Source organism: Callithrix jacchus, chromosome 22 (genome assembly GCF_049354715.1).
Source record: "Callithrix jacchus isolate 240 chromosome 22, calJac240_pri, whole genome shotgun sequence".
Lineage (NCBI taxonomy): Eukaryota > Metazoa > Chordata > Mammalia > Primates > Cebidae > Callithrix > Callithrix jacchus.
Window position 1 is genome coordinate 17018163 of NC_133523.1, and position 25442 is coordinate 17043604.

Genomic DNA, 25442 nt, shown 5'->3' on the forward strand with positions numbered 1-25442 from the left:
TGAGATAGAGTCTTACTCTGTTGCCAGGCTGGAGTGCACTGGCATGATCTCGGCTCACTGCAACCTCCACCTCCCGGGTTCAAGTGATTCTCCTGCCTCAGCCTCCCAAGTAGCTGGGACTACAGGCGCCCACCACAACGCCTGGCTAATTTTTATATTTTTAGTAGAGACAGGGTTTCATCATGTTGGCCTCGATCTCTTGACCTCGTGATCCACCCACCTCGGCCTCCCAAAGTGCTGGGATTACAGGCGTGAGCCACCACGCCCAGCCCATGTTTTTAATTTTAAAGGAAAACTGCTGGGCAGTGCAGGTCTCCCCAGACAATGTCACTGGGCCCCGGCCTCCCCAACCTGGGAACTGAGATTTCAGGGGGTTTCAGAAGAAGCTGACCTTTGAGAAGGCTCTGAGGCCAGGACCTCTGAGTTATTTGATGCTGGAGGGGTGCAGCGTGGAGGGTCTGGCCCTGGTGGTGCAGGAGGGGAGATGAGGGAGGGGAAGACAGTTGAGGACGTGAGGAGTATTTTTAGGTACTGAATGCAGCCCTGAAATATTTCCACGGCCACTCCCGAGAGCAAACTGGGTGACTATTTCGGTGCCTGGTTCCAGTGGAGGCGGGGCAGGGGTGAGTCACCGCCGGGTGGCCGCAGAGGCCAGACCCAGGCTGGGAGGCGGCTCGCAGGGCAGGATCTCGGGCCTTTGAGGTGAACAGTCCCTGGCCTGGGGCCAGGCTTCCTGAGCTGGCCTCCAGGGCACAGAGGACAGTCGCATGGCATGGGCCAGTCCAATGGGCCATTGCCTGGGTCCCCGGGGACAATGAGCCACTCACACCAACCTCAGAGCTGTAAAGATGGAGATTCCCCTTTTGAGGTTCTGGACACCCCAGAGGTGCTAGGTGAGATGCCACTGTTAGAGGATTTCAAGCAGTTATTGAGCACTTGCTGTATACCAGGCCAGTCCTAAAATGATTACCGGTGTCCTGCCTTCATGCAATCTGACCAACAGCCCCCATTAGGTACAGCTGCTGTTATCTCCCCCACCGCCACCGGGGAGGAAACTGAGCCACGGTGGGCTTAAGCCCTCCAGGCCCCTAATTTATGTGCCTCAAATCCTGTCCCTCAGCTGATCTGATGTTACAATCAGGGGAGTGAAGTTTGTTTTTTTTTTTTGAGTTGGAGTTTTGCTCTTGTTGCCCAGGCTGGAGTGCAGTGACACAATCTCGGCTCACTGCAACCTCCACCTCCTGTGTTCAGGCAATTCTCCTGCCTCAGCCTCCTGAGCAACTGGGATTACAGGCACGTGCCACCATGTCCAGCTAATTTTCCATTTTTAGTAGAGATGGGGTTTCTCCATGTTGGTCAGGTTGGTCTCAAATTCTTGACCTCAGGTGATCCCCCTGCTTCGGCCTCCCAGAGTGCTGGGATTACAGGCTTGAGCCACCGTGCCCGGCCTGGAGTGAGTTTTAAAGCAGCAGCCAATCTTGCTTACCCTCTACACCCCATTCCCAATCAGTTTTGGGGTCCTGACTGTGCCTGAGCTGGGAGGTCAATCGATCCTTCAAGTTGTTTTTTTTTAAATAATAATTATATATATATATATATATATATATATATATATATATATATATATATATATAAAGATGCGGTTTAACCATGAGGGCCAGGCTGGTCTTGAACTCCTGACCTCAGGTGATCCACCCACCTCGGCCTCCCAAAGTGCTAGGATTACAGGCGTGAGCCACCGCGCCCAGCGTGGATCCTTCAAGTTTAAGGAGGCAGTGAAAGAGGTCACACATTGCTCTGTGACCTGGGGGAGGTTCCTCATGCTCCATGCCTGAGCAGTGAATGACGATGCCACCACATGGGTGAGTTCCGGAGCTGTCTGATGCACACTGCGAAAGATGAACAATGGCTGGCTGGGTATACTGCTCAGGCCTGTAATCCCAGGAGTTTGGGAGCTTAAAGTGGGAGGATCATTTAAGCCTAGGAGTTTAAGTCCAGCCTGGACAACATGGTGAGACCCCTATCTGTAAAAAAATGAAAAATAGGCCGGGTGCGGTGGCTCAAGCCTGTAATCCCAGCACTTTGGGAGGCCCAGGCGGGTGGATCACGAGGTCAAGAGATCAAGACCATCCTGGTCAACAAGGTGAAACCCTGTCTCTACTAAAAATACAAAACTTAGCTGGACATGGTGGTGCAGCCTGTAATCCCAGCTATTCAGGAGGCTGCGGCAGGAGAATCACTTGAACCCAGGAGGCGGAAGTTGCAGTGAGTGGAGATCCCGCCACTGCACCCCAGCCTGGGCGACAGAGGGAGACTTTGTCTCAAAAAAATAAAAAAAATACCGGTCGTGATGGCTCACGCCTCTAATCCCAGCACTTTCGGAGGCTCAGGTGGGCAGATTGCCTGAGGTCAGGAGTTGGAGACCTGACTGGCCCACATGGTGAAACCCTGTCTCTACTAAAAAATGCAAAAATTAGCTGGGCGAGGTGGTGGGTGCCTGTAATCCCAGCTATTTAGGAGGCTGAGGCAGGAGAATGGCTCGAACCCAGGAGACGGAGGTTGCAGTGAGCCAAGATTGTGCCACTGCACTCCAGCCTGGGCAACAGAGCAAGACTCTGTCTCGAGAAAAAAAAAAAGTGGCTGATGCCACCCGTCAGAAAGAGATTCCTGCATGCGCTCACTCCTGTAGGGGCTTCTGACCAAGCCCTGGCCTCACCTCTGCCCCTGCCCCATGGAAGTTCAGAGGCTCCATACTGCAGTTTCCCTGCGTGTCCCAGGCTCTCTCTGTGTGGCCAGCAGCTTCTTGTCCACTTGGGACTTCATTTGACTGGACTTCCTCTTACTCTTAAATTAAAAAAAAATTAATTAGAAAAATTTAATTTATTATTATTTTTTGAGACGGAGTCTCGCTCTGTTGCCCAGGAGGCTGGAGTGCACTGGTGCAATCTCGGCTCACCGCAACCTCCGCCTTCTGGGTTTAAGCAGTTCTCCTTCCTCAGCATCCTGAGTAGCTGGGATTACCGGCGCCCACCACACCTAGCTAAATTTTGCATTCTTAGTAGAGATGGGGTTTCACCTTGTTGGTCAGGCTGGTCTCAAACTCTGGCCTCACGTGATCCGCCTGCCTTGGCTTCCCAAAGTGCTGGGATTACAATTGTGAGCCAGTGCACCTGGCCTTGTTTGTTTGTTTTTGTGATGGAGTTTCACTCCTGTTGCCCAGGCTGGGGTGCAGCGGTACAATCTCGGCTCATTGCAACCTCCGCCTCCCAGGCTCAAGCAATTCACCTGCCTCGGCCTCCCGAGTAGCTGGGATTCCAGGTTCATGCCACCATGCCCAGCTAATTTGTATACTTTTAGTAGAGATGGGGGTTTCACCATGACAGCCAGGCTGGTCTTGAACTCCTGACCTCAGGTGATCCACCTGCCTCAGCCTCCCAAAGTGCTGGGCTTACAGAAGCCACGGCGCCCAACCTGGTTTCTTCTTTTTTACAGCATTTATGCATTTGACGTGCATATGTTTGTGGCTGGCTCACTCCTATGGAAGTGAAGGGCTGCAGGGGTGTTTCACCAGCACCTGGGACAAGCCAAGTGGCCCTAGTGCCAGGCTTGTGCCAGGCCCTGGGCTCCAACAGGAGAAGGTGGGGAGGGATGTGACAGGGACACAGGCCATCTGGGGGTGGCCAGAGTAGCTCTGGGAGCAGCAGGTGAAGCCCAGAGAAGGAGGAGGGAGAGGAAGAGGAGGGAGAGAGGGAGGAGGAGGGGGATGGAGAGGAGGATAGGGAGGAGGGGCTGGGGAGGAGGGGGATGGGGAGGAAGATGAGGAGAAAGAGGAGGGAGAGAAGGGAGGAGGAGGGGCAGGAGGAGAGAGGGCTGCTTTCCCACAGCTGCCTCTCTGGGGCCACTGCCCAAGGCCAGCCTCTGCACTTTTGTCCCTGAAGTGGAGCTTGGCTCCAAGATGAGGTGGCGTCAGCAGCAGACCGGGCCCTCGATCTGGCTGGGGGACGGTGGGCTGGCCCTACAGAGCTTAGCCCTGGGCTGAGTCACAGCACAGCGGCCGGTGGGGGCCTCCCTGACAGAAAGCAAACTCCAAGCGAGAAGGTGTGGGGGCAGGTGGGGACCATCTGTGGTAAAGTCAGCCCTAGTTGGGCGACGAGAGGGTGCGGACCCCTGGCCCAGCAGACTGTCGGAGGGCAGAAAGACCTGGAAGCTTTGGATTTAGGAACTAGACTGGTGCTTTCAGTTTCTTTTCTTGTTCAAGAGGCTGAGAATGGGGCTTCATGAAACCAGCCAGGAAGAATGAAGCACAAAGCTGGTCCGACACCCAGCTCAAGGGAGGGGGCCTGGAAGCTTCTGGAAGTCCGCTGCCCCTAAGCAGGGGCCATTCTAGCCTACGAGGCCAAGTTGGCGGAGGCAGGCGAGGGGACTTTGCAGCTCAAGTCACAGGCCAGGAGGGACTGGGCCTGGAGCCTGCAGCTGCCAGGCTGGAAAGGTCAGAGCTGGCTCTGCGTCTAGCTGTGCCGGCGAGAAGCCGCAATTACGCAGGCTTGGGAGCCCGGGGATTAGGCCTCGCAAAGGAAGACCCGGCAGTTTGGGAGCCCGGGACCCTGAATGGTAAGAAGGCACCTGGCGGCGTTGGAAAACATTCTGGGTTCAGAGTCTGGTCAGGGAGGAAAAACCAAACAGATCAGCAGGAAGGGGAAGGGGCCTCCAAGGGCGTTCCCGTCCCAGCTTCCCAGGACACCTGACCCAAGCTCCTGGATTTCATCCATGCCTCGTGACAGACACGACCCCTGGGAGGAAGGGGCCCAGGCCTCCTGAAGCAGAGCCCCAGAGGCCTCTAAGAGCCAGTGAGTCTAGGACCAGGGGCGGGAGCTGCAAATGGGGCCTCCCTGCTCCCCACCCTTCCTTCCCTCCTTCCCTGAGACTGCCCCACCCACCCGGCCCTGTGAGCCCAGCCCCCTGCCCGGCCCACCCTGGATGCTCCTTTCTGCAGGGCACAGTGGCTCCCACCTGTAGTCCCGGCACTTTGGAAGGCCGAGGCAGGCGGATCACGAGGTCAGGAGTTTGAGACCAACCTGACCAACATGGTGTAACCCCATCTCTACTAAAAATACAAAAAAAAAAAAAAAAAAATTAGCCGAGTGTGGTGGCATGCGCCTGTAATCCCAGCTACTCAGGAGGCTGAGGCAGGAGAATCGCTTGAACCCAGAGGATTGTAGTGAGATTGCGCCACTGCACTCCGGCCTGGGCAACAGAATGAGACTCCATCTCAAACAAAAATTAGCCAGGCATGTTGGTGCACACCTGTAATCCCAGCTACTCTAGCTACTCAGGAGGCTGAGGCAAGAGAATCGCTTGAACCCGGGAGGTGGAAATTGCAGCGAGCCAAGCTGGCAGCAGTGAGACTGCATCTCAGAAACAAATGCTCTTATCCAGCAGGCAGGTGGGCCCCTGCATCCCAAGGCCCCAGGCCTGAGCCCCCAACTGCGGCCCCTGCCTGTGTTGAGGGGGTGGGTTTGTGAGGCTCAGGGGAGGCCGCAGCTCGGACCCCACATGCCCCATATCTAACCCTCAATAAAGTGCCGCTGTGTCACCACAGCAGAGAGCAGGTGACAGCAGATATCGATCCCAGTCCCCCCACCCACCCGCAAGGGGAGCATCCCAGGCCCCAGGCTGGGAAATTGTAAACGCATAATCTGTCCGATGGCAAATAACTCAGACTGGAGAAGCCCTGGCGGCTGCCGAGTGCCTCTGGGCTTCCCTGTGGCTCCTTCCCTCTCTGCAGATGCTACCAGGAACTTTTCCCCAAAGTGCTGACTCAGCATCTCAGGGCACCCCTGACAAGCCCAGCCTGGCTCAGAAAGGGGGCAGCAGCCTCGTGACTCTTCCACGGGCATTTCTGTCCCCAGTCTTCTCTGCGTGAACGCTAGTGTGGACAGACGGGGACAGATGATGGAGCCCAGGCCACCCGGGAGGGGGTGATGGGGACCACACCTGGCCCCTGCCCGGCACTTCCCACCCCCACCCCCAGCATTAGTATCTCCACAGAGGGGAAGGGGTTACAGGACAACCTGGCACGGGGGTCACCGGGGACCCTCAGGAGCCCCCACTATCCAGATGCCGGTACTGATGTCCTTCAGTGCCCCACTGTGACGCTGACGCCTGGTGAGAACCTTCAAAAGGAAGCTTCCCTTACTGGGCTGGCCGTTTCCTGAGAGCCCAGCCATGGAAAGAGGGCGGGAGACCCGCTAGGTGCGCCCAGAGGCTCAAAAGGATGTCAGATGCGCAGTGTGTAGTTTTGTTTATTTTTATTCTTGTAACACGAGAGAGGAAGCGAAGGGCCAGGGCCCGGGACGTGCGTCCCCTGCAGGGTCTCTAAAGCATTCGTCCGTCCCCAGGTTTGTTTTGAAAGGCAATTTTGGGGCCGCGCTTAAGGAAACTCTCCAGGCTGTCAATCCCAGTGACGACTGCTTAAAATAAAAATCTCCCGTCTGTTCGCTGCTCCAAGAGGCTCCGAGAAACTCAAAACAAACCCCTCTGGAAAATGCCGCCCTGAGAACCAGAGCGAGGTTGAAAGATACTTTCAACAAAGAATCTTCCAGAATCCAGCCAGCTCTGGATGGCCGCTTCACAAAACCAAACACCAAACATTTCCAACCAGAGAACTGTCGGCTCTAGCAAGAAAAAGGGGCTTCACCAAATAGGGAGAGTCACAAACTTGAGGGGGATTCTGCCTGAGGCCCGCCTCTTCCTTTCTGAGCAGATCCATCCATCTGTGGAGTGGAACCATGGTCCTGGAGGGTGGGCGCTCACTGTTTGCCCGCCTGTCTGCCCGGCTTCTTCTCTGGCTGGCCTCTGCCTGTGCCTGGGATCCCGCCTCGGCCCCGGCCACCAAACACACCTGTGGGACAGAGAGAGGGGGCTGCAGCTGAGCCAGGTGGGTGGGACCTTCGACGGGATCCCAACACTAGGAAACGCTAGGCCAGGTCACGTAAGTCTCCAGCCTCAGCTTCCTCCTATGTGACATGGGGGCTGAGGGTGTCCCTGATCTGCCCCTCGGGGTGGAGCATCTGAGCAAAGCAGGCACTCCAGGGCATCCTCATTATGGGACTAGAACCAGTTCCCCAGGGCTGCAGGGTGGGAACAGGTGGCACAGGGCACTAAGTCACACAGCCCAGTTGGGACAGGCTTCCTAAAGGACAAAGCCAGAAGGGCTTCCTGGAGGAGGGGGAGATGGGAGAGGGGTGGAGCAGAGACGGGGCAGTAGGCCAGGCTGGGGGCTGCATGGGGGCCTCCCATGCTCCAGAACCACCCACGGCCCCTCATCCACCTGCCAGGAGGAAAACAGGAAGAGGGGTTATTAGGTATCCAGCCCCAGGCACAGGGACAGGAGACCATGAGACCAAATGATTTTCCATGAAGCCCCTGAGGTGGAAACACACTGCCGCTGGGGAGATGTGTGTGTGTTGGGTGTCCAGCACCTCCCCACCCAGGGAGGTCCCGGGAGATGAGGGCCCCACACAGGGACTCACTGAGTGGACGCTACGGCGGCACCTACAGTAATCCTGAGCAGGCTGCAGGCAGGGGACTCGTCCCCACACCCTCCGTGTGCCCAGTACCCCCAATGCCACCCCCACCACAGGCCAGGCCTGAGTGCAGCAGGCTGGGTGGGCAGGGACCCAACACCATCCCTCCTTCTCCCTCTCCCTCAGGGATCCCAGCTGTGACCCCCGTCTAGGGAGCCATTTCTGAGAACTTTCTAGCTGGACTAATGCTTGAGGAAATCAAAGCTGGAGCTTCAAACAGCAGGAGGCCCACGTGCTGGGTGCCAGAGGCCAGCACCACAGGCAGCATAGCTCCGGCCTCCAAGCAGCCCCACAGGAGGGCTGACACATCCACAGGAGGGCTGACCCACCCACAGGAGGACTGACACCCACAGGAGGCCTGAAACCCACAGGAGGCCTGACACCCACGGGAGGCCTGACATCCACGGGAGGACTGACATCCACGGGAGGACTGACATCCACGGGAGGCCTGACATCCACAGGAGGGCTGACACATCAACAGGAGGGCTGACACCCACAGGAGGGCTGACACATCCACAGGAGGACTGACACCCACAGGAGGGCTGACATCCACAGGAGGACTGACACATCCACAGGAGCTGGAATCACCATCTCTGCAGACCTCAACCCCGTGAAGTCCATGTTCAGAGGATCCAAGAGGTCGAAGCTCTCACCAGCTAGGGACCACCAGGTCTTGTGGGGACAGAGCTGAGGCCAACGATGGCCTGGGGCCACCAACCTCCCCTCGCCCAGGCAGGACCAGCTGTGCCAGGGCACATGGCCTGGTGGGGGCCCGTGAGGCTGCTGTCTGAATCCATGGCCCCATGACTTCCTCCAGAGCAGCCAGCAAAAGCCCCTAGATTCCCTAGGTAGGACCCGACCTACTCTCTCAACAACCTTGACCCCAAGTGCTGCGTAGGAGCCAGGCCTGGGACCCCAGAGGCCCCACCCACCCTGAGACCCCCAAAGCTCCTCGCCGCCCCTCCCTTGGGCTCACTCCTGACCACCTCGAGAGCCTGCATTCAAAGCTGGTGCCTGGGGCCTTCTGGGGGCGGCCATGCTGTGCCACAAGCCCCCAGGCCGGCCCCTGAGCCCAGCATGCAGGCAGTATCCACTGAAGAAACAAAGCCCAGGCCCCCTGAGAACACAGAGTTGGAGGGAGAGGTGAGGAGGGGCAGGGGCTACAGATGGCCCCTGGGCCTAACAGATGGCATTTTACGCCCAATTCATCCTCTCTGGTGGGGGCGGGCAACCTTGGCTTTGGATGGAGCCACGGCAGGGAAAGGGCCCCACACCAGGCCCCAAGTAAATCTTTGCCAGTGGCTGGACAGGTGGGCACTGCCAGACCCTCTGCAGAGGGGAAACTGAGGCTGGGGGAGGTGCAATGAGAGGAGGGCTGAGTCCCGGGTCTCGGGGCTCCTCCGGCTGGGCCTTGGCTCATGGCCAAGGACCAGGAGGAGGCCTGGGAAGGTCGGGAGGCTCCAAGGCAGTGCTTCAAGGGCACCAGCCAGGAAGGCCAATGAAGTGGAATGCCTCATGTGGCTGCCTTCCTGCCCCAGGTGCGTCCGCTGGGATGGGAGCCCCACCTCGGCCGGCACCGCCCATACCGCGGCCCTTCTGCTGCTTCTGCTGCTGCAGGCCTCCGCGGCCTCGGCCCTTGGCCACCACCTCCTCCTTGACCATGTCGATGATCTCGTCGGGGATGCGCAGGTACTTGATGGTGCTGCCGCGGATGTAGCACTCGGGCATCCGCCAGAACTTGTCCCCATCCTGCAGAGAAGGGGGCAGGTTATTACTGGGCCACTTGGCCCAGTCCTGGGAGTGGGGTCTCAGATCGGCAGGAGGCCCTGCAGAGCTGGGTGCAGCATCCACCCCACACAGGCCGCAGTCCCACCCGGCCTGCACACTGCACCACACCAGGAAGGGACACAGCATGGAAACGGTCCAGCCTCCAGGCAGGATCTCCCCTGACCCCAGGCAATCCTTCCCCCAGGAGCAAGGGCAGTGCGGTAGGTGCAGCCCCCAGTGTGGGTCCATAAGGAAGACTGGCTCCTATCCTCTGCCTGTGGGCCTGGCTCAGGAGTGGCTGACTGGGGCTCCCCCTGGTCAGGGTTGGGGTTCTTTACCTGCAAAGCTCAGAACAGGTGGGGCTTCCTTGTGCACCAGACACAGCCAAAGCCCAGCTATTCCTCCTCCTGCCCCGGCCTACCTCCCTTCTGGAAGCCTCTCTATGCTCCCTGACTCAGTCATTCATTCAAGAAGCATCAACCGACAGGGACACACTACAGGCTGGGTGTGGTGGGTGAAGAGGGGTGGGGGATGGGGAACCTGGGTCCTGCTAGGATGGCTCAAGGGCGGTTCCGAGCGACGCCAGTTTCAGGAGAGCTAACTGAGGCTGGAGAAATGGGGGCCTTGCAAAGTCACAGACTCACACTGCAATGGTGCCCCAAGGCCCCCACCAGGACTTGGCAGGAGCCAAGCCCCTCGTACCGTATCAGTTCCCCAGCCCTGCCCCACTGCCCAGGTTCCTGGACAGATCCATGCGGGACACCTGGATGGCCTTCTCCCCCAGTGCCCCTAAGAAGTCAGATCACAGTATCTGCCCGCTTGGAATCCACTCAGGGCCCCTCTGGCCTGGGGGCAAGGTCTAAGGCTATCGAGGGCCCCACCCCGGCTGTCTTCTCTCAGCCTGTGACGACACTCACTCCAAATGGAACTTTCTGTTTCTGGAACACCCGCTATGGGCCTGCCCCCAGAACTTTCCATGTGGTGTTCCTGCTTCTCCTCATCTGGCCAACTCTGGCCCCAAAAGGCCTCACCTACCCAAATCCCCAAGTCCTCCTGTCAGACACTGTCCTCCACGCCTGAGTGAGTCTGGCCTGGCCCAGGCCAGGCAGGGATGAACAGACCCTTTCGGGTGCTCACTCTTCCAGGAACTCAAGGGCTCGTGGGACGGAAACACTATGGTTCTGTATGACCTCTGGGCCTGGGCAGGTAGCTCAGCACCCAGCTCTCCCCAGCAGGGCCCAGAGGCTTCCTCGTGCAGGAACCTGGACAGGGCCTGAGCTCACTATAGGGCCTCCTGCCCACAACGCTCCTGAGGTCTCAGCCCAGGGTCTCTGCATCCTGCGCAGCCTGCCTGTGAGGGAGCGAGGGGCCCACTTAGATAGGGACGATGTGAGTTCCAGTCACCTCTCCTCCCAGAGCCCAGCCACAGATGCAGGCTGCTCAGGGAAAGCCACGAGTCCACTGGAAGCCGGCGGCAGAGGCCAGACCAACCCCTGGAGACCTCACCTCGTAGCCTCTGAATGAATGGGCTTCTCTCGTCTAAGACATGGAGGTATACACAAAACCGCATGTGCGCATGCAGGTGACACACCGATGATTCCAGTGCCAGAAGTGGACAGAGCTCCACTGGCAGCAGGTGGGAAGCACATGGTTCTGCACCGAGGCACCGTCCGACACGGCCAGACGGGACCCACCCACCTTCCCACAGGCTGTGGCGAGAAACCCAGCCAGCAGCTTCCGGAGCTTCTATCGCTGCTGTACATCGACCCCACCACCTGCCCCCACCTCACCAGCCCTGAGATGATGAAAGGCCCAGTCCCGGTGGGGATGGGGGTCAGGGCAAGACAAGGCCACTTCGGGAAGGAGCGCCTCCCTCCTCAAGCCCTGTGGTCCCATCAAGGCCACCTCAGGCAGGCGCTTCCAGCTCCCCAACAGTTTCCTCCCTATGCCATGGGGGGCTGTCATCCACAAGAAGACAAGACAGAGGGGGTCAGGGAAGGCTGTCGGGAGGAAGTCAAGGGAGCCGCTGCCTTCAGCACCATCCCTGACCTCCTCCTCAGTGCTCTGTGGGTCACCCCAGGGGCAGGAAGGCCTGTGCCACCAGAGGAAGCCACCTTCCAGCCCCAGCTGGCTCCGCAGGGCTCCTAGCCAGGCACTTGCAGTCTCAGGTGCTGGAGGGCGACTCCTGGCCTGCCGTGGCGCTGCTCCTGCCCACCGTAGCCTGGGCATCCCGTACATCCCACGGCCACACCACCATGGCCCATAGAGTCCAGGCAACATCCAGGCTGGACAAAAGGCAGCAGAGTCCAGGAGACTTGGGCCTCCCCTGGAGGTAGCTGCCCTGACCTGAGCCACAGAAAGTCCCAAGGCCTAGGTCCTTCCAGGTCAGGGTGGCACCGACAGACACACAGCAGGAAAGGCCAGGTGAGGGGGCAGTCTCCCACAGGGTCAAAGTCCAGGGAGAGCTGGGGGCCTGGCCCACCCTGCCCTGTCCCTCCCATGCCCCACTGGCCCCTGCAGGATGAGCAGGCCTAGGTAGCCTCCCCAACTGACTCCTCCCATGAGGCCCAGGGAGGGAGGATGCTGAGTGTGCACCCTGCCCCACCCCCAGCCCCCGATGGTGGGTGCAGCACCCACCCTGGACGTGCAGATGACCTCTCGCAGGTTAATGTTCATCCAGTTGTCGCAGCTCACCAGGTGCCCATTGTACGTCTCCCCATTTTTCAGTTCCACCAACTGGAAGAGAGACAGGCCAGAGGTCAGCTGTAGCCCTGGAGCCCTGCGCCAGGGCTCCCCAGGAGGTGCACCTCTGCTCCTTGAGATGGGCCACCACCTCCAGGCCTCAGCCCACAGCTCCCAGACCCCCAAATGGCCTTCCTTACAGGCGACAGGCTCTGCCTCCTTTCATGATGCCAACCTTTGTGCAATTAAAAATGATACTGGGCCAGGTACAGTGGCTCGTGCCTGTAATTCCAGAACACTGGGAGGCCGAGGTGGGTGGATCACCTGAGGTCAGGAGTTTGAGACCAGCCTGACCAACATGGACAAACCCCGTCTCTACTAAAAATTAGCCAGGTGTGGTGGTACGTGCGTGCAGTCCCAGCTACTCGGGAGCCTGAGGCAGAATTGTTTGAACCCAGGAGGCAGAGGTTGCAATGAGCTGAGGTTGCGTCACTGCACTCTGGCCTGAGCAACAGAGTAAGACTCGGTCTCAATAAAAAAAAACAAAAACAACTAAGAAACAGAGAAGGCCGGAAGTGGTGGCTCACACTTGTAATCCAAGCACTTTGGAGGCCAAGGCAGGCAGATCATCTGAGGTCAGGAGTTCAAGACCAGCCTGACCAACATGGTGAAACCCCCTCTTAAAAAAAAAAAAGAAACAAAGAAATATTTATAGGAATGAGTGAGACGATAGTGATTCAGGGCGGTCACCAGATATCTGGGCTTTGGTGTCTGGAGATGCTGCTTTCCACTGCAGTAATTTCTCATTTATTTTGATATGTTTGAAAACAAAGGTAAGTAGCACATCATTCTGAAGATATGCTGCTGTTAGGAAAGGCTGACATTGCTTCGGTCTTTTTTGAGACAGTCTTGCTCTGTTGTCGAGGCTGGAGTGCAGTGTCGTGATCAAGCTCACTGCAGCCTCGACCGCCTGGGCTCAGGCCATTCTCCCACCTCAGCTTCTCCAGTAGCTGAGAGTACAGGTGTGCACCACTATGCGTGGTTAATTTTTTTTCTTTTGATGGGTGGTGGTGGGGGTCTCACTGTGGTCCAGACTGGCCCCAGACTCCTGGGCTCAGGTGATCCTCCTGTGTTGGCCTCCCAGAGTGCTGGGGTTACTGGCATGAGCCACCATGGGCTCGGCCCAAGGCTGAGGTTTTTGTTTTTTTGAGACAGAATCTCACTCTTGTTGCCAGGAGGGCACAACACTGCACTCAGTAGTGTGATTTCAGCTCACCGCCACCTCCGCCTCCCAGGTTCAAACGATCCTCCTGCCTCAGCCTCCCAAGTAGCTAGAACTGCAGGTGCCTGCCACCACACCCAGCTAATTTTTTATATTTTTAGTAGAGATGGGGGTTTCACCATGTTGGCCAGGCTGGTCTTGAACTCCTAACCTCAGGTGATCCACCTGCCTCAGCCTCCCACCAAGGCTGAGATTTTTAAACAATTCAACTTGGGCATCTGCCCAAGAGAAATGAAGACAGGCAACCATACAAAAATATGTGCATGGGCCGGGCGCGGTGGCTGACGCCTGTAATCCCAGCACTTTGGGAGGCCGAGGCGGGTGGATCACGAGGTCAAGAGATCGAGACCATCCTGGCCATCACGGTGAAACCCTGTCTCTACTAAAAATACAAAAATTAGCTGGGTATGGTGTTGCATGTCTGTAATCCCAGCTACTTAGGAGGCTGACAGGGCAGCATCCCTTGAAACCGGGATCGCATTCGATTGTGGTGAGCCGAGATTGCACCACTGCACTCCAGCCTGGCGACAGAGCGAAACTGTCTTAAAAACAAAAATATGTTCATGAACGTTCACAGTGACGCTATTCACAATAGCCAAAAAAGGGAAAGAGCCCAGATGCCCATCAGCAGCCAAACAGATCAACGTCTGCTCCTCAGAGCACCGCCTGTCTATAAGGAGGCACCAACACGGGCCACAGGGTGGAGGAACCTCAAACACACAGCGCTGGGTGGAAGCCGCCAGGCTCGAAAGGCCTCAGGCTCTGCTACATTCACACAAATGAGAAATACCAGGAATAGGCACACCCACAGAGACGGCAGCTGCCTCATGCTCATCTGGGGCTGGGGCTGGGGAATCCGAAATGACTGCTAAGGGGACAGGGTCTCCTCTGGGGGCGATGGGTATGTTCCGGCCTAGACAGAGGTAGTGAATACTCGACACTGTGACTGTACCAAATGCCACTAAATTGTGCACTTTAACCGAAGTGTATAATGTAATTATTATCATCATCATTTCTTGGAGACAGGGTCTCACTGTCACCCAGGCTGGAGTGCAGAGGCGTGCTCTGGGGTCACTGCAGCCTCAAATGCCCAGGCCCAGGTGATCCTCCTGCCTCAGGCTTCCAAAGAACTGAGACTACAGGCTCACGCCACTACACCCTGGTAATTTTTTTTTTTTAGACGGAGTCTCGCTCTGTCACCCAGGCTGGAGTGCAGCAGCGTGATCTCAGCTCACTGCAACCTCTGCCTCCCAGGTGCAAGCGATTCTTCTGCCTCATCCTCTAGAGTAGCTGGGATTACAGGCATGCACCACCATGCCTAATTTTTGTATTTTTGGTAGAGACAGGGTTTCACCATGTTGCCCAGGCTGGTCTCCAAACCCCTGGGCTCAAGCCATCCTCTAGCTTCAGCCTCTCAAAGTACGGAATTATAGGTGTGAGCCATCATGCCCAGCCTGGTGTTTTTATTAAGAGACAGGGTCTTGCTATACTGCCCAGGTTGGACTCCTGGGCTCAAGCGATCCTTCCACCTCATTAATTTTTTGGTCTCACTCTGTCGCCCAGGCTGGAGCGCAGTGATGTGATCATAGCCTACTGCAGCCTCAGACTCCTGGGACCGATCCATCCTTTTGCCTAGTCTCCTGAGTAGCTGTGACCACAGGCACGTACCACCTCGTCTGGCTAAAGTTTACGTTTGTGCGTGTGCGTGTTCGTGTCTGTGTGTGTTTTGAGATAGAGTCTTGCTCTGTGCCCAGGCTGGAATGCAGTGGTACAATTTCAGCTTCACTGCAACCTCTGCCTCCTGGGTTCAAGCAATTCTCCTGCTGCAGCCTCCCGAATAACTGGGATTACAGGTGTGCGCCACCATGCCCGGCTAATTTTTGTTTTTTTAGTAGACAGGGGGTTTCACCATGTTGGCCAGGATAGTTTCTATCTCTTGCCTTTGTGATCTACCTGCCTTGGCCTCCCAAAGTGCTGGGATTATAGGTGTGAGTCACTGCAGTTGGCTCATTAAATTTTTATTTGTTTTTAATTTTTATTTATTTATTTGAGACGGAGTTTCGCGCTTATTACCCAGGCTGGAGTGCAATGGTGCAATCTCGGCTCACCGCAACCTCCGCCTCCTGGGTTCAGGCAATTCTCCTGCCTCAGCCTCCTGAGTAGCTGGGACTACAGGCACGCACCACCATGCCCAGCTAATTTTTTGTATCTTTAGTAGAGACGGGGTTTCACCACGTTGACCAGGAGGGTCTCGATCTCTTGACCTCGTGATCCACCCGCCTCGGCCTCCCAAAGTGCTGGGATTACAGGCTTGAGCCACCACGCCCGGCAACTGGCCCATTAAATTTTTAATAAGTATGTATATATTACTATTATAAGCAGCAGAAAAGACAAGGGTGTGGACACGCCTGGGGAGAGAGAAGCGAAGGAGCTGCCATACTGGTGGACAGGCAGGAAGCTGTCTGAGGCTGGGCCCTCTGCAGCAGGTTGTCTCAGACCAGCGAGTACTCACCATGGGGTGATTCTGAGCTGTCTTCAGCAGTGACAAGGGAAGCTGAAAGGCAAACAAAGCTGCATGATTTGTCTGTCTGACCAGCGCCTGGGGGCTCTGCTCTTGAGCCACCCCACAACTCATGGATGGTGCGGTGCTGGGGGCACAGGAGTGCGTGTCAGTAACTCCCTGCAGGAAATGCCATTTCCTTACTCTGTCCAGTGCAGAACACAGACCTGCCTCTTGGATTAGGAGAAAAGCCTCACACGCTCTCTCTCCTCCCATAGGTGGCCACCACCTGTTCTTGGTGCTGAACACTCTGGTCAATTTTTTTTTTTTTGAGACGAGGTTTCGCTCTGGTTGCCCAGGCTGGAGTGTGATGGCGCAATCTCGGCTCACCGCAACCTCCACCTTCTGGGTTCAACCAATTCTCCTGCCTCAGCCTCCTGGGTAGGTGGCACTACAGGCATGCGCCACCACGCCTGGCTATTTTGTATTTTTAGTAGAGACGGGTTTTTTCCATGTTGGTCAGGCTGGTCTCAAACTCCTGAATTCAGGTGATCCACCTGCCTCAGCCTCCCACAGTGCTGGGATTACAGGTGTGAGCCACCGTGCCCGGCCAATTTTTTTTTTGAGACAGAGTCTCGCTCTGTTGCCCAGGCTGGAGTGCAGTGGCACAATCATAGCTCACTGCAACTACCACCTCCCTGGTTCAAGCAATTCTCCTGCCTCAGCCTCTGAAGTAGCTGGGACTACAGGCATGTGTCACCACACCCACAGCTAATCTTTCTATTTTTAGAAGAGGCAGGGTTTTACCATGTTAGCCAAGCTAGCCTCAAACTCCTGGCCTCAGGTGGTCCACCTGCCTCAGCTTCCCAACACGCTGGCATTATAGGCATGAACCACACGCCTGGCCTGCTGCCTGTATTTTAAGGTCAAACTGGTATCTCTGAAAGGCATCCCCGCTGATGAGGTTCCTGTGAGTGTGGAGTTGAGGACAACACATCCTGGAGACTGAGGAACTTGCCCAGTACTATGGAGCTGGGAGGAAACACAGCTGGCCCGGCCCTTTCTGTCTGAAGCAAGCACAAGCCCATGCCTTGCAGGGCGACCCCAACTCGCCCAAGACAGACACTGCCATGCCCCATTGCAGGGGTCAGTCCCCCTGAGAAGGCCACATCTGAGCTGGTTTTATTTTTATTTTTTCTAGATGCAGTCTCGCTCTGAAAATACAAAACTTAGCGTGGGCCTGTAGTCTCAGCTACTCCAGGGTGCTGAGGCAGGAGGATCCCTTGAGCCTGGGAGGCAAGCCTGTTGCCGAGGCTGGAGCGCAGTGGCGCAATCTTGGCGTCCTGCAACCTCCACCTCCCAGGTTCAAGTGATCCTCCTGCCTCAGCCTCCCGAGTAGATGAGATTACAAGGGTGCACCACTGTGTCCAGCCAATCTTTGTTTTTCTTTGAGACGGAGCTTCCCTCTTGATGCCCAGGCTAGAGTACAACGGCTCGATCTCGGCTCACAGTAACCTGTCTCCCTGGTTCAAGCGATTCTCCTGTCTCAGCCTCCCGAGTAGCTGGGATTATAGGCATGCACCGCCATGCCTGGCTAATTTTGTATTTTTAGTTCAGACAGGGTTTCTCCATGTTGGTCAGGCTGGTGTTGAACTCCCGACCTCAGGTGATCCGCCCGCCTCAGCCTCCCAAATTGCTGGGAATATAGGCTTGAGCCACCACACCAGGCCTAATTTTTGTATTTTTTTTTTGAGACAGAGTCTTGCTCTGTCTCCAAGCCCCAGGCTGGAGTGCAGTGGTGCAATCTCAGCTCACTGCAACCTCCGCCTCCCAAGTTCAAGCAATTCTCCTGCCTCAGCCTCCCGAGTAGCTGGAACTACAGGCACGCACCACCATGCCCAGCTAATTTTTGTGTTTTTAGTAGAGACGAGGTTTCACCCTGTTGACCAGGACGGTCTCAATCTCTTGACCCCATGATCCACCCACCTGGGCCTCCCAAAGTGCTGGAATTACAGGTGTGAGCCACCGTGCCCGGCAATTTTTATCTTTTTTAAGGGTTTCTTTTCATTATGTTGGCCAGGTTGGTCTTGAAGTTCTGACCTCAAGTGATCCTCTCACTTTGGCCTCCTAGAGTGCTGGGTGGGATAACAGCAGGAGGCACTGCACCCAGTGTGAACTGGGTTTTCAAAAACAGGAAGTCACCAGGTAAGGTGAACTGTCAAGTTTTTTTTTTTTTTTTGGTGGTGACAGGGTTTTGCTATATTGCCCAGGCTGGCCTTGAACTCTTGGCCTCAGGCAGTCCTCCCATCTCAAGCTCCCAAGTAACTGGAACTACAGGTATGCACCACCACGCCTGGTTTCGAGATGTTTTTTCCATCATTGCTGAATGTCTTTATTATGTGAAATATGCAGTACTTCTATTACTGGGGGGAAAAAAATCAGCACTTTCATTTTGGAAACATAAAACTCAACCCATTTGCTGGGGGCTGCCTCAGGGCTGTGCCTGGGTGGGGGGTCCTATAACATGTCTGTTCTAGTACCGCTGTAAAGAAGGTCCCAGCACCAAGGAGCCCTGATGACAAGACAGTGCCTCAAGGGACAGGGGCTTCACCCTGCCTTGTCTTGGTGGCTCTGGAATTCCAGGTGGCCCTGACCCAGAAGCCTTTGCTAGGAGGCACGCCCTAGCCACCACCGTGATCCACAGGGTGGCTGCTTCTCCAGGGGGTGGGAACCTGAAGGCGTCTCCCTCTGGAGGCCAGAAATGGCCTTCAACCCCGGTGGGGTGGCTCCCCCATGAAGGGAAGGGCTTGGGGAGGGAATCCTACATCCCACAGCCCCTTCCTGAGAAGAGCGGCCCAGGGGAGGTTGGTGCCAGCAGGAAGCCAGGCCCAAGCCCACTTCCTGTACCGGCTTCCTGGAAGAGCCAGATAAGGGGGAAGAAGGGGCCATGTGGCCATGGGGCGGCTGCTCGGAGAGGCAGAGAGGAGGGCTGTGGGCGGCTGGGCGTGCGTCTGACTGGGTGGCACCAGCCACAGAGAAAACACGAGAGCCACAGATTGGCACGCGGGGCCCATGCCCAGGTGGCCCTTTACTGTGAAGAAGCTGGGGGTTTTCCTAGGCAAGCCTGTTTCTTTCTCCAGCCCACAACAGGAACGAGACCTGGGATCTCTTCCTGGCTCACCGGGAAAGGGGCAGAGGGCAGGCCAGCCCTTAAAGGCCCTCCTCTCACTCTGCAGAAGAGGCACCAGCGCCCACAGCAGGGACCTGCCCAGGGACAGAGGAAGACGCCCTCCTGTTAGGAGGTGGCCCGTAGACACACCTTCCATGCCAGTGACAGTCCCTCTCGGACCACCACCTAGTCCCAGCTATTGACAGGACAGCCCAGAAGGACCCACAGCCTCCTGGGCTGTCATCCAAGTCCCCTGTCCAAAAAGCAGGAGAAAGAACATGTAAGACACAAATAGGGCTGGTGGATGGGCACCATGACTCTTGCCTGTAATCACAGCACTTGGGGAGGCCAAGGCGGGTGGATCACAAGGTCAAGAGATCAAGACCATCCTGGCCAACGTGGTGAAACCCCATCTCTACTAAAAACACAAAAATTAGCTGGGTATGGTGGTGCGTGCCTATAATCCCAGCTACTCAAGAGGCTGAAGCAGGAGAATCGCTTGAACCCAGGAGGTGGAGGCTGCAGTGAGCCAAGATCAAGCCACTGCACTCCAGCCTGGTGACAGAGCGAGACTCTGTCCCAAAAACAAAACAAATAAGGTTAGCACAGACCTGCTCACAATGCTCCCTAGGGTGGCTACAGAGCCTGGCCTGAGAGGCTCTGCCACACTGGCTACCACACCCATTCCTGCCACCTGACCTTTGCTCCTGCTGCTGCCTCTGCCTCGGGTGACCTTCCTGTGGCTGCTGAAACGTCATGCCTTCGGCCAGGCACTTAATGGCCACCCTCTGCGACATGGGTGTTTACTTCCATCATAGGATGCAGCCAGTCTTTAATTACCTTGTTTATTACCTGAGTCCCTCGCTAGACTGGGACACTCAAAGTGGGTGTGGGCTTTGTCTAGCACCAAGCACAAGGCCAGGCACAGGAAAGGGACTCGGTAAATATTTGCTGAATAAATACACAAGAGAAATGCACATAGAGGCATACGGGGCAGGCAGAACACTCGACCCACCCCACAGGGAAGGGAAGGAGTGGCAGAGATGGGACAAGTAACTTCCAGACACGCAGCTGGCTGACTCCCAGGCCCTCCACAGCTGCGGTGGCCTGGAGCCGTGACCACACGTCCTGATTCCTCCTCCATCTTCACCTCCAAACCCTGTTGAAGAATGAGGTCAGAAGGGGTGGATCCTTAAAAACTTAAAAGAAGATACATCAAAGGGCCAAGTGCGGCTGGGCACAGTGACTTGTGGCTATAATCACAGGACTCTGGGAGGCTGAGGTGGGAGGATCACTTGAGCCAGTGAGGTTGAGGCTGCAGTGATTGTGCCACTGCACTCCAGCCTGGACGACAGAGTGAGATCTCAGCTCAAAAAATGAAAATAAAAAAAAAGTTGGCAGAGCACAGTGGCTCACACCTGCAATTCCAACACTTTGGGAGGCTGAGGTCAGGGGTTCAAGACTAGCCTGGCCAACATGGTGAAACCCCATCTCTACTGAAAATACAAAAATTATCCAGGTGTGGTGGCACGTGCCTGTAATCTCAGCTACTTGGGAGGCTGAGGCAGGAGAATCGCTCTCAGGGAGGTGGAGGTTGCAGTGAGCCGAGATTGTGCCACTGCACTTCAGCCTGGGCAACAGAGCGAGACTGTCTCAGAAAATAAATAAAATGAAATAGAAAAAGAAAAAAGTGCCAAGTGTGATGGGAGCGGCCCCATCACCTGGCTCAGGGAAGATCACAAGAAAATTCAGAAAAGAGAATTCCTTTCTCTGCGCTTTCTTGGAACACCTGGAGTCTGGTTCTCAGGTTTAGACCCATGAGGACTAAATCCAGTGGCTCCTAATTCCAGAAGCTTTCCAGGACTGCCCTCCCCGGCTGCTAACCCAGGTCACTCCTAGTCCTACCCTGACCACAGGGAACTGGAAGTGTGTATCCCATGAGGCCTTGTCCATTCTTTTTGTTTTCCCCTGAGACGGAGTTTCACTCTTGTTGCCCAGGCTGGAGTGCAGTGGCACAATCTAGGCTCACTGCAACCTCCACCTCCTGGGTTTAAGTGATTCTCCTACCTCAGTCTCCCAAGTAGCTGGGATTACAAGCATGTAATCCCACCACTCCAGGCTAATTTTGTATTTTTAGTAGAGACGGGGTGTCTCCATGTTGGCCGACCTCAGGTGATCCACCCACCTCGGCATCCCAAAGTGCTAGGATTACAGGCATGAGCCACTCCACCTGGCCCGCCTCGTCCATTCTTGGCCACTCCTCCAGGAAACGCCTGGATAGCCAGGACTTGGGGACTCTGGATGTTCAGAAGGTGGGGACGGGCTGAATGAATGAGTTCTAACTTTGCCCACGCACCGTTCTACACAGTGGGAATAATAGAGGGAAGAAAAATGAAGATCCTGCTTCCATAAAACTTGTCACAGGATGGACCCTTCCAACTCTGCCCTCGGGGACACAGCAGGAGGGGCCGGCTCCCTTCTCTGAATTGTTGCACTTGAAACCGCCTTCGCAACAACTGTACCTGAGGAAATTATGACAGCAAAAAGAGATCAGACCTAAGCAACTCCATCTTGCTTGTAACCTTTAAGCTGTCCTTGCTCTTTCCTGGGCATAGGCCGAACTAACCTTGGGAAGAAATTCAGTCTATAGTTTGACTCTGAGACAAGATTGGTAATAGCTTTTTCCAGAAAACACCCTCTTCTTACCTGGGGACCAGTCAGCCTTTGGAGGACTGACAAGCTGCAAGATTAGAAATTATCGTTTAGGGGTCACGAAGCCTCTGGCTCAAGAGTCTGAACCTCCCCAAATTGCTCCTGGGGATAACATCACTATTATAAAAATCTAAGATCAGTGCTTGAGATATTTTTGCAGACCCTGTACTAGGTGGATCCGCTGACACCACCCAGACGAGTAATGTGGCTCAACCAGTCCCGCAATCCCACCCACGGACAGAATCCCACCCAGGAACAGAAGACAGCAAGAAAATCTCACTTCGACCTCCTCAGGACTCCATCTCCAACCTCAGGAAGCTCCAGCCAATCAGCACCCCCCACTTCCTGAGCCCCTACCGACCAAATCATCTTAAAAACTCGGATCCCCTAGGCTGGGTACAGTGGCTCACCCTGTAATCCCAGAACTTTCAGGAGGCTGAGGTGGGTGGATCACCTGAGTTCAGGAGTTCCAGACCAGCCTGGCCAACATGGTGAAACCCTGTCTCTACTAAAAATACAAAAAAATTGGTCGGACATGGTGTGGTTGACGCCTGTAATCCCAGCTACTCAGGAGGCTGAGGCAGGAGAAAAGCTTGAACTCGGGAGGCAGAGGTTGCAGTGAGCCAAGATTGTGCCACTGCACTCCAGCCTGGGCAACAAGAGTGAAACTCCAGTCTCCTGCAGAGCTGGCTCTGTGTGAATTGCTTTCTCCATTGCAATTCCCCTGTCTTGATAAATCGGCTCTGTCTAGGAAGCAGGCTAAGTGAACCCACTGGGTGGTTACACACTGACCCCAGGATTTAGGGAGCATCTCTTACTAATCCTCAGCTCTGATGCAGCCACCCCTGTGGGTCCCTCCTGGTTACTAAATCTCCCACTGTCTCACAGAGTCTGGAAGTCACATCCCCAACAAAGGCCTAGATTTCTCTCCCTGAAAAAAGAAGCGCCAGATGCTGATGGGCCAGGAAATTCCCAGCTCCGACTTCGTTTTCCGATCTGCACATTGAGGACACGGGCACTTTCTGGCCCAGATCCAGAACTTCCATAATCACAAACATCTGGCCCTGCAGAGACCTGGGCCTCAGTTTTTCCTTCTGTGTATTGGGAGGATGCACTTTATCCACTCCTGCTCAAAATGCCCCCTTCCCCTGGAATGACATGCTATGTGACCCAAGGAGAAAGACCACACCCCAGCACCAGGCCCGATTTTCAGACAGAAAACAACAGGCCTAGGACGCTGTGCTGCGAGCATTTTATGCATCTTGCAAGCTCTGAAATTCCTAAAGCTAAGTTTCACAACTCAGACTGGCCCCCTACTTCCCAGCACTCTAATTTTCAATCTGGGAGGTCTGACCGGGCCCGAAGCGTTCGGGGCCCCTTCCCTGCCCAAAAACTTGCATTTGGCGGGCCCCCACCTTTTTTGACCTCAGTTTCCCCACCTGAGGGGAAAAAATGGGAAAAACTAAGTAAAGCGAGCCCGCTGTACTACGGATACAAGCCCGTGCAACCCTAAATCTCAGACACAGACGTCCTAGAGCCATCTGCAGTCTCCAGCCTCAGTTTCCCAGCCTCGTGCCGGGAGACGGAACGCGAGGCTCTGACTCTACGTTCACCCCGCGCCAACCCAACCGTCAGCGCCCGCCCGGAGGGCTCCCAACGCCTGCGGCTCCCGCCTCCCGATGAGACCCCGCCGTTGCCCTGCCCTCACCATGGTGCCGGCGGGGACCGGGCTCGCCGGCCACTTCCGCCACCGCCGCTGCACACGCTCCCGGCGGTCGTCGCAGCGCCGCGCGCCACTAGGCTGAAAGAAAGTGGCAGACACGCGAGCCAGTCAGCACTGGGCTCGAAGGGCGGCCAACCAATCCACGCGGAACACGGCGGGGCCCTCTGGGCGAAAGGGGCGGGCGGGCCGCGTTCCCGCCGGAGGAACGAGGAATAGAGCCGTAAAGTGTCGCGACTTGTAATGCAAAAGGGGGCGGAGCAACGCGCCCAGGCGCGGGGTGTTTTGTGGGTAAGCGCATGCGCAGGTGAAGCCGTCGGTCTCGGGCTCCACGCTGTGGGCAAAGCCAGTTAATGCCTTTCGTTTGCAGTCTTAGAGACAGCGAGGTCTCGTGGTGATTGGGACGTCCCTCAGGTCGCCCTTCGGACTCCTAGTTTTCTAATTCTGTAATTATCCAGGAACATCATTTAGTGGGTTGGAATCCTGACCACGCCCCTCGGAGCCTCAGTTTGCTGTAAAATGGGTTATAATAGTAGTGTCTGCTCCAAAAGGTTGCTTGCTGTGAGGATGAAATGAGTGAAACTATGTAAAAAGCACTTAAAACAGCGCCTGGCGATCGGGCGCGATGGCTCACGCCTGTAATCCCAGCACTTTGGGAGACCGAGGCGGGTGGATCACGAGGTCAAGAGATCGAGACCATCCTGGTCAACAAGGTGAAACCCCGTCTCTACTGAAAATACAAAAAAAATTAGCTGGGCATGGTGGCGCGTGCCTGTAATCTCAACTACTTGGGAGGCTGAGGCAGGAGAATTGCCTGAACCCAGGAGACGGAGGTTGCCGTGAGCCGAGATCGGCCATTGCACTCCAGCCTGGGTAACAAGAGCGAAACTCCGTCTCAAAAAAAACAAAAAACAAAAAAATAAAATTAGCCGGCAGTGGTGTAATCCCAGAATCGCTTGAACCCAGGAGGCAAAGGATCACGCCATTGTACTCCAGCCTGAACCCAGGAGGCAAAGGATCACGCCATTGTACTCCAGCCTGAGCAACTAGCGAAACTCTGTCTCAAAACAAACAAAAACAGGTCTGGCGCATATTAAGTACTTAACAATATACTTTGTGCCTGCTTCTGCTCACAGAAATGAACAAAACACAAAATTCGTGGCTCTCAGGGAGACAGTAAACAAAGTAAATAGGCAAATGCTGTTGTTTCCTGGGGCTGTAACAAACGCCTGCAAACTGAGAGGTTTAAAACAACAGAACGTGATTTTCTCACAGTTCAGGAGACCAGATTCTGAACTGAGGCTGTCAGTGGAGCTGGCTCGCTCCGGAGGCTCTGTGTGTCCTGTGCCTCTTCCTGGGTTCTGCTGGCTGCTGCCAGTCCTTGGAGTTCCTTGACTTATACATGGAGTCTTCTGCTTTCTGTCTGCCCCTGTCTTCACTTGGCCTTCTCTGTGTCTCTCAGGCTCAAATGTTTCTCTCTTTTCTTTTTTTGGGACAGACAGGGTCTCCATATGTTTGTTCAAGCTAGTCTCAGACTCCTGGGGTCAGGCCATCCTCCCTCCTCTCTGCTTCCCAAAATGCTGGGATTACAGGTCTGAGCCACTGAGCCCAGCCGCTCCTTTTTCTTTTTCTTTCTTTTTTTTTTTTTTGAGACAGAGTTTTGCTCTTGTTACCCAGGCTGGACTGCAATGGCGTGATCTTGGCTCACCGCAACCTCCTCCTCCTGGGTTCAAGCCATTCTGTCTCAGCCTCCCGAGTAGCTGGGATTATAGGCATGCTACGCCAGCCCGGCTAATTTTTTGTATATTCAGTAGAGACGGGGTTTCTCCATGTTGGCCAGGCTGGTCTCAAACTCCCAATCTCAGGCGATCCGCCTGCCTCAGCCTCCCAAAGTGCTGGTATTACAGGCATGAATCACCACACCCGGCCTAGCCATTCCTTTTTCTTACAAGCACACTCCTTTCTCTTATTAAGCTCACCCTAAATTCAGGATAATGCCATCTCAGGATCCTTAATTACATCTG

General features: G+C 55.6%; 1 protein-coding gene and 1 long non-coding RNA gene across 2 annotated transcripts; one reads left to right on the forward strand and one right to left on the reverse strand.

Moving 5' to 3' along the window:
- The first annotated feature begins 4019 nt into the window (after window positions 1-4019).
- Window positions 4020-5606, forward strand: LOC128930414 (uncharacterized). Its single transcript, XR_008478433.2, has 2 exons — window positions 4020-4847; window positions 4994-5606. It is a non-coding gene; the product is annotated as an uncharacterized LOC128930414 (long non-coding RNA).
- A 685-nt stretch (window positions 5607-6291) lies between these two features.
- On the reverse strand, window positions 6292-23471 carry LSM4 (LSM4 homolog, U6 small nuclear RNA and mRNA degradation associated). The gene is made up of 5 exons (XM_002761903.6): window positions 23407-23471; window positions 15830-15871; window positions 11991-12089; window positions 9152-9335; window positions 6292-6901 (listed from the first exon to the last, which is right to left on the reverse strand). Exons 1-5 carry the CDS (start codon window positions 23407-23409, stop codon window positions 6810-6812), a joined length of 420 nt encoding a protein of 139 aa, XP_002761949.1. The 5' UTR covers window positions 23410-23471; the 3' UTR covers window positions 6292-6809.
- Window positions 23472-25442: the final 1971 nt, after the last annotated feature.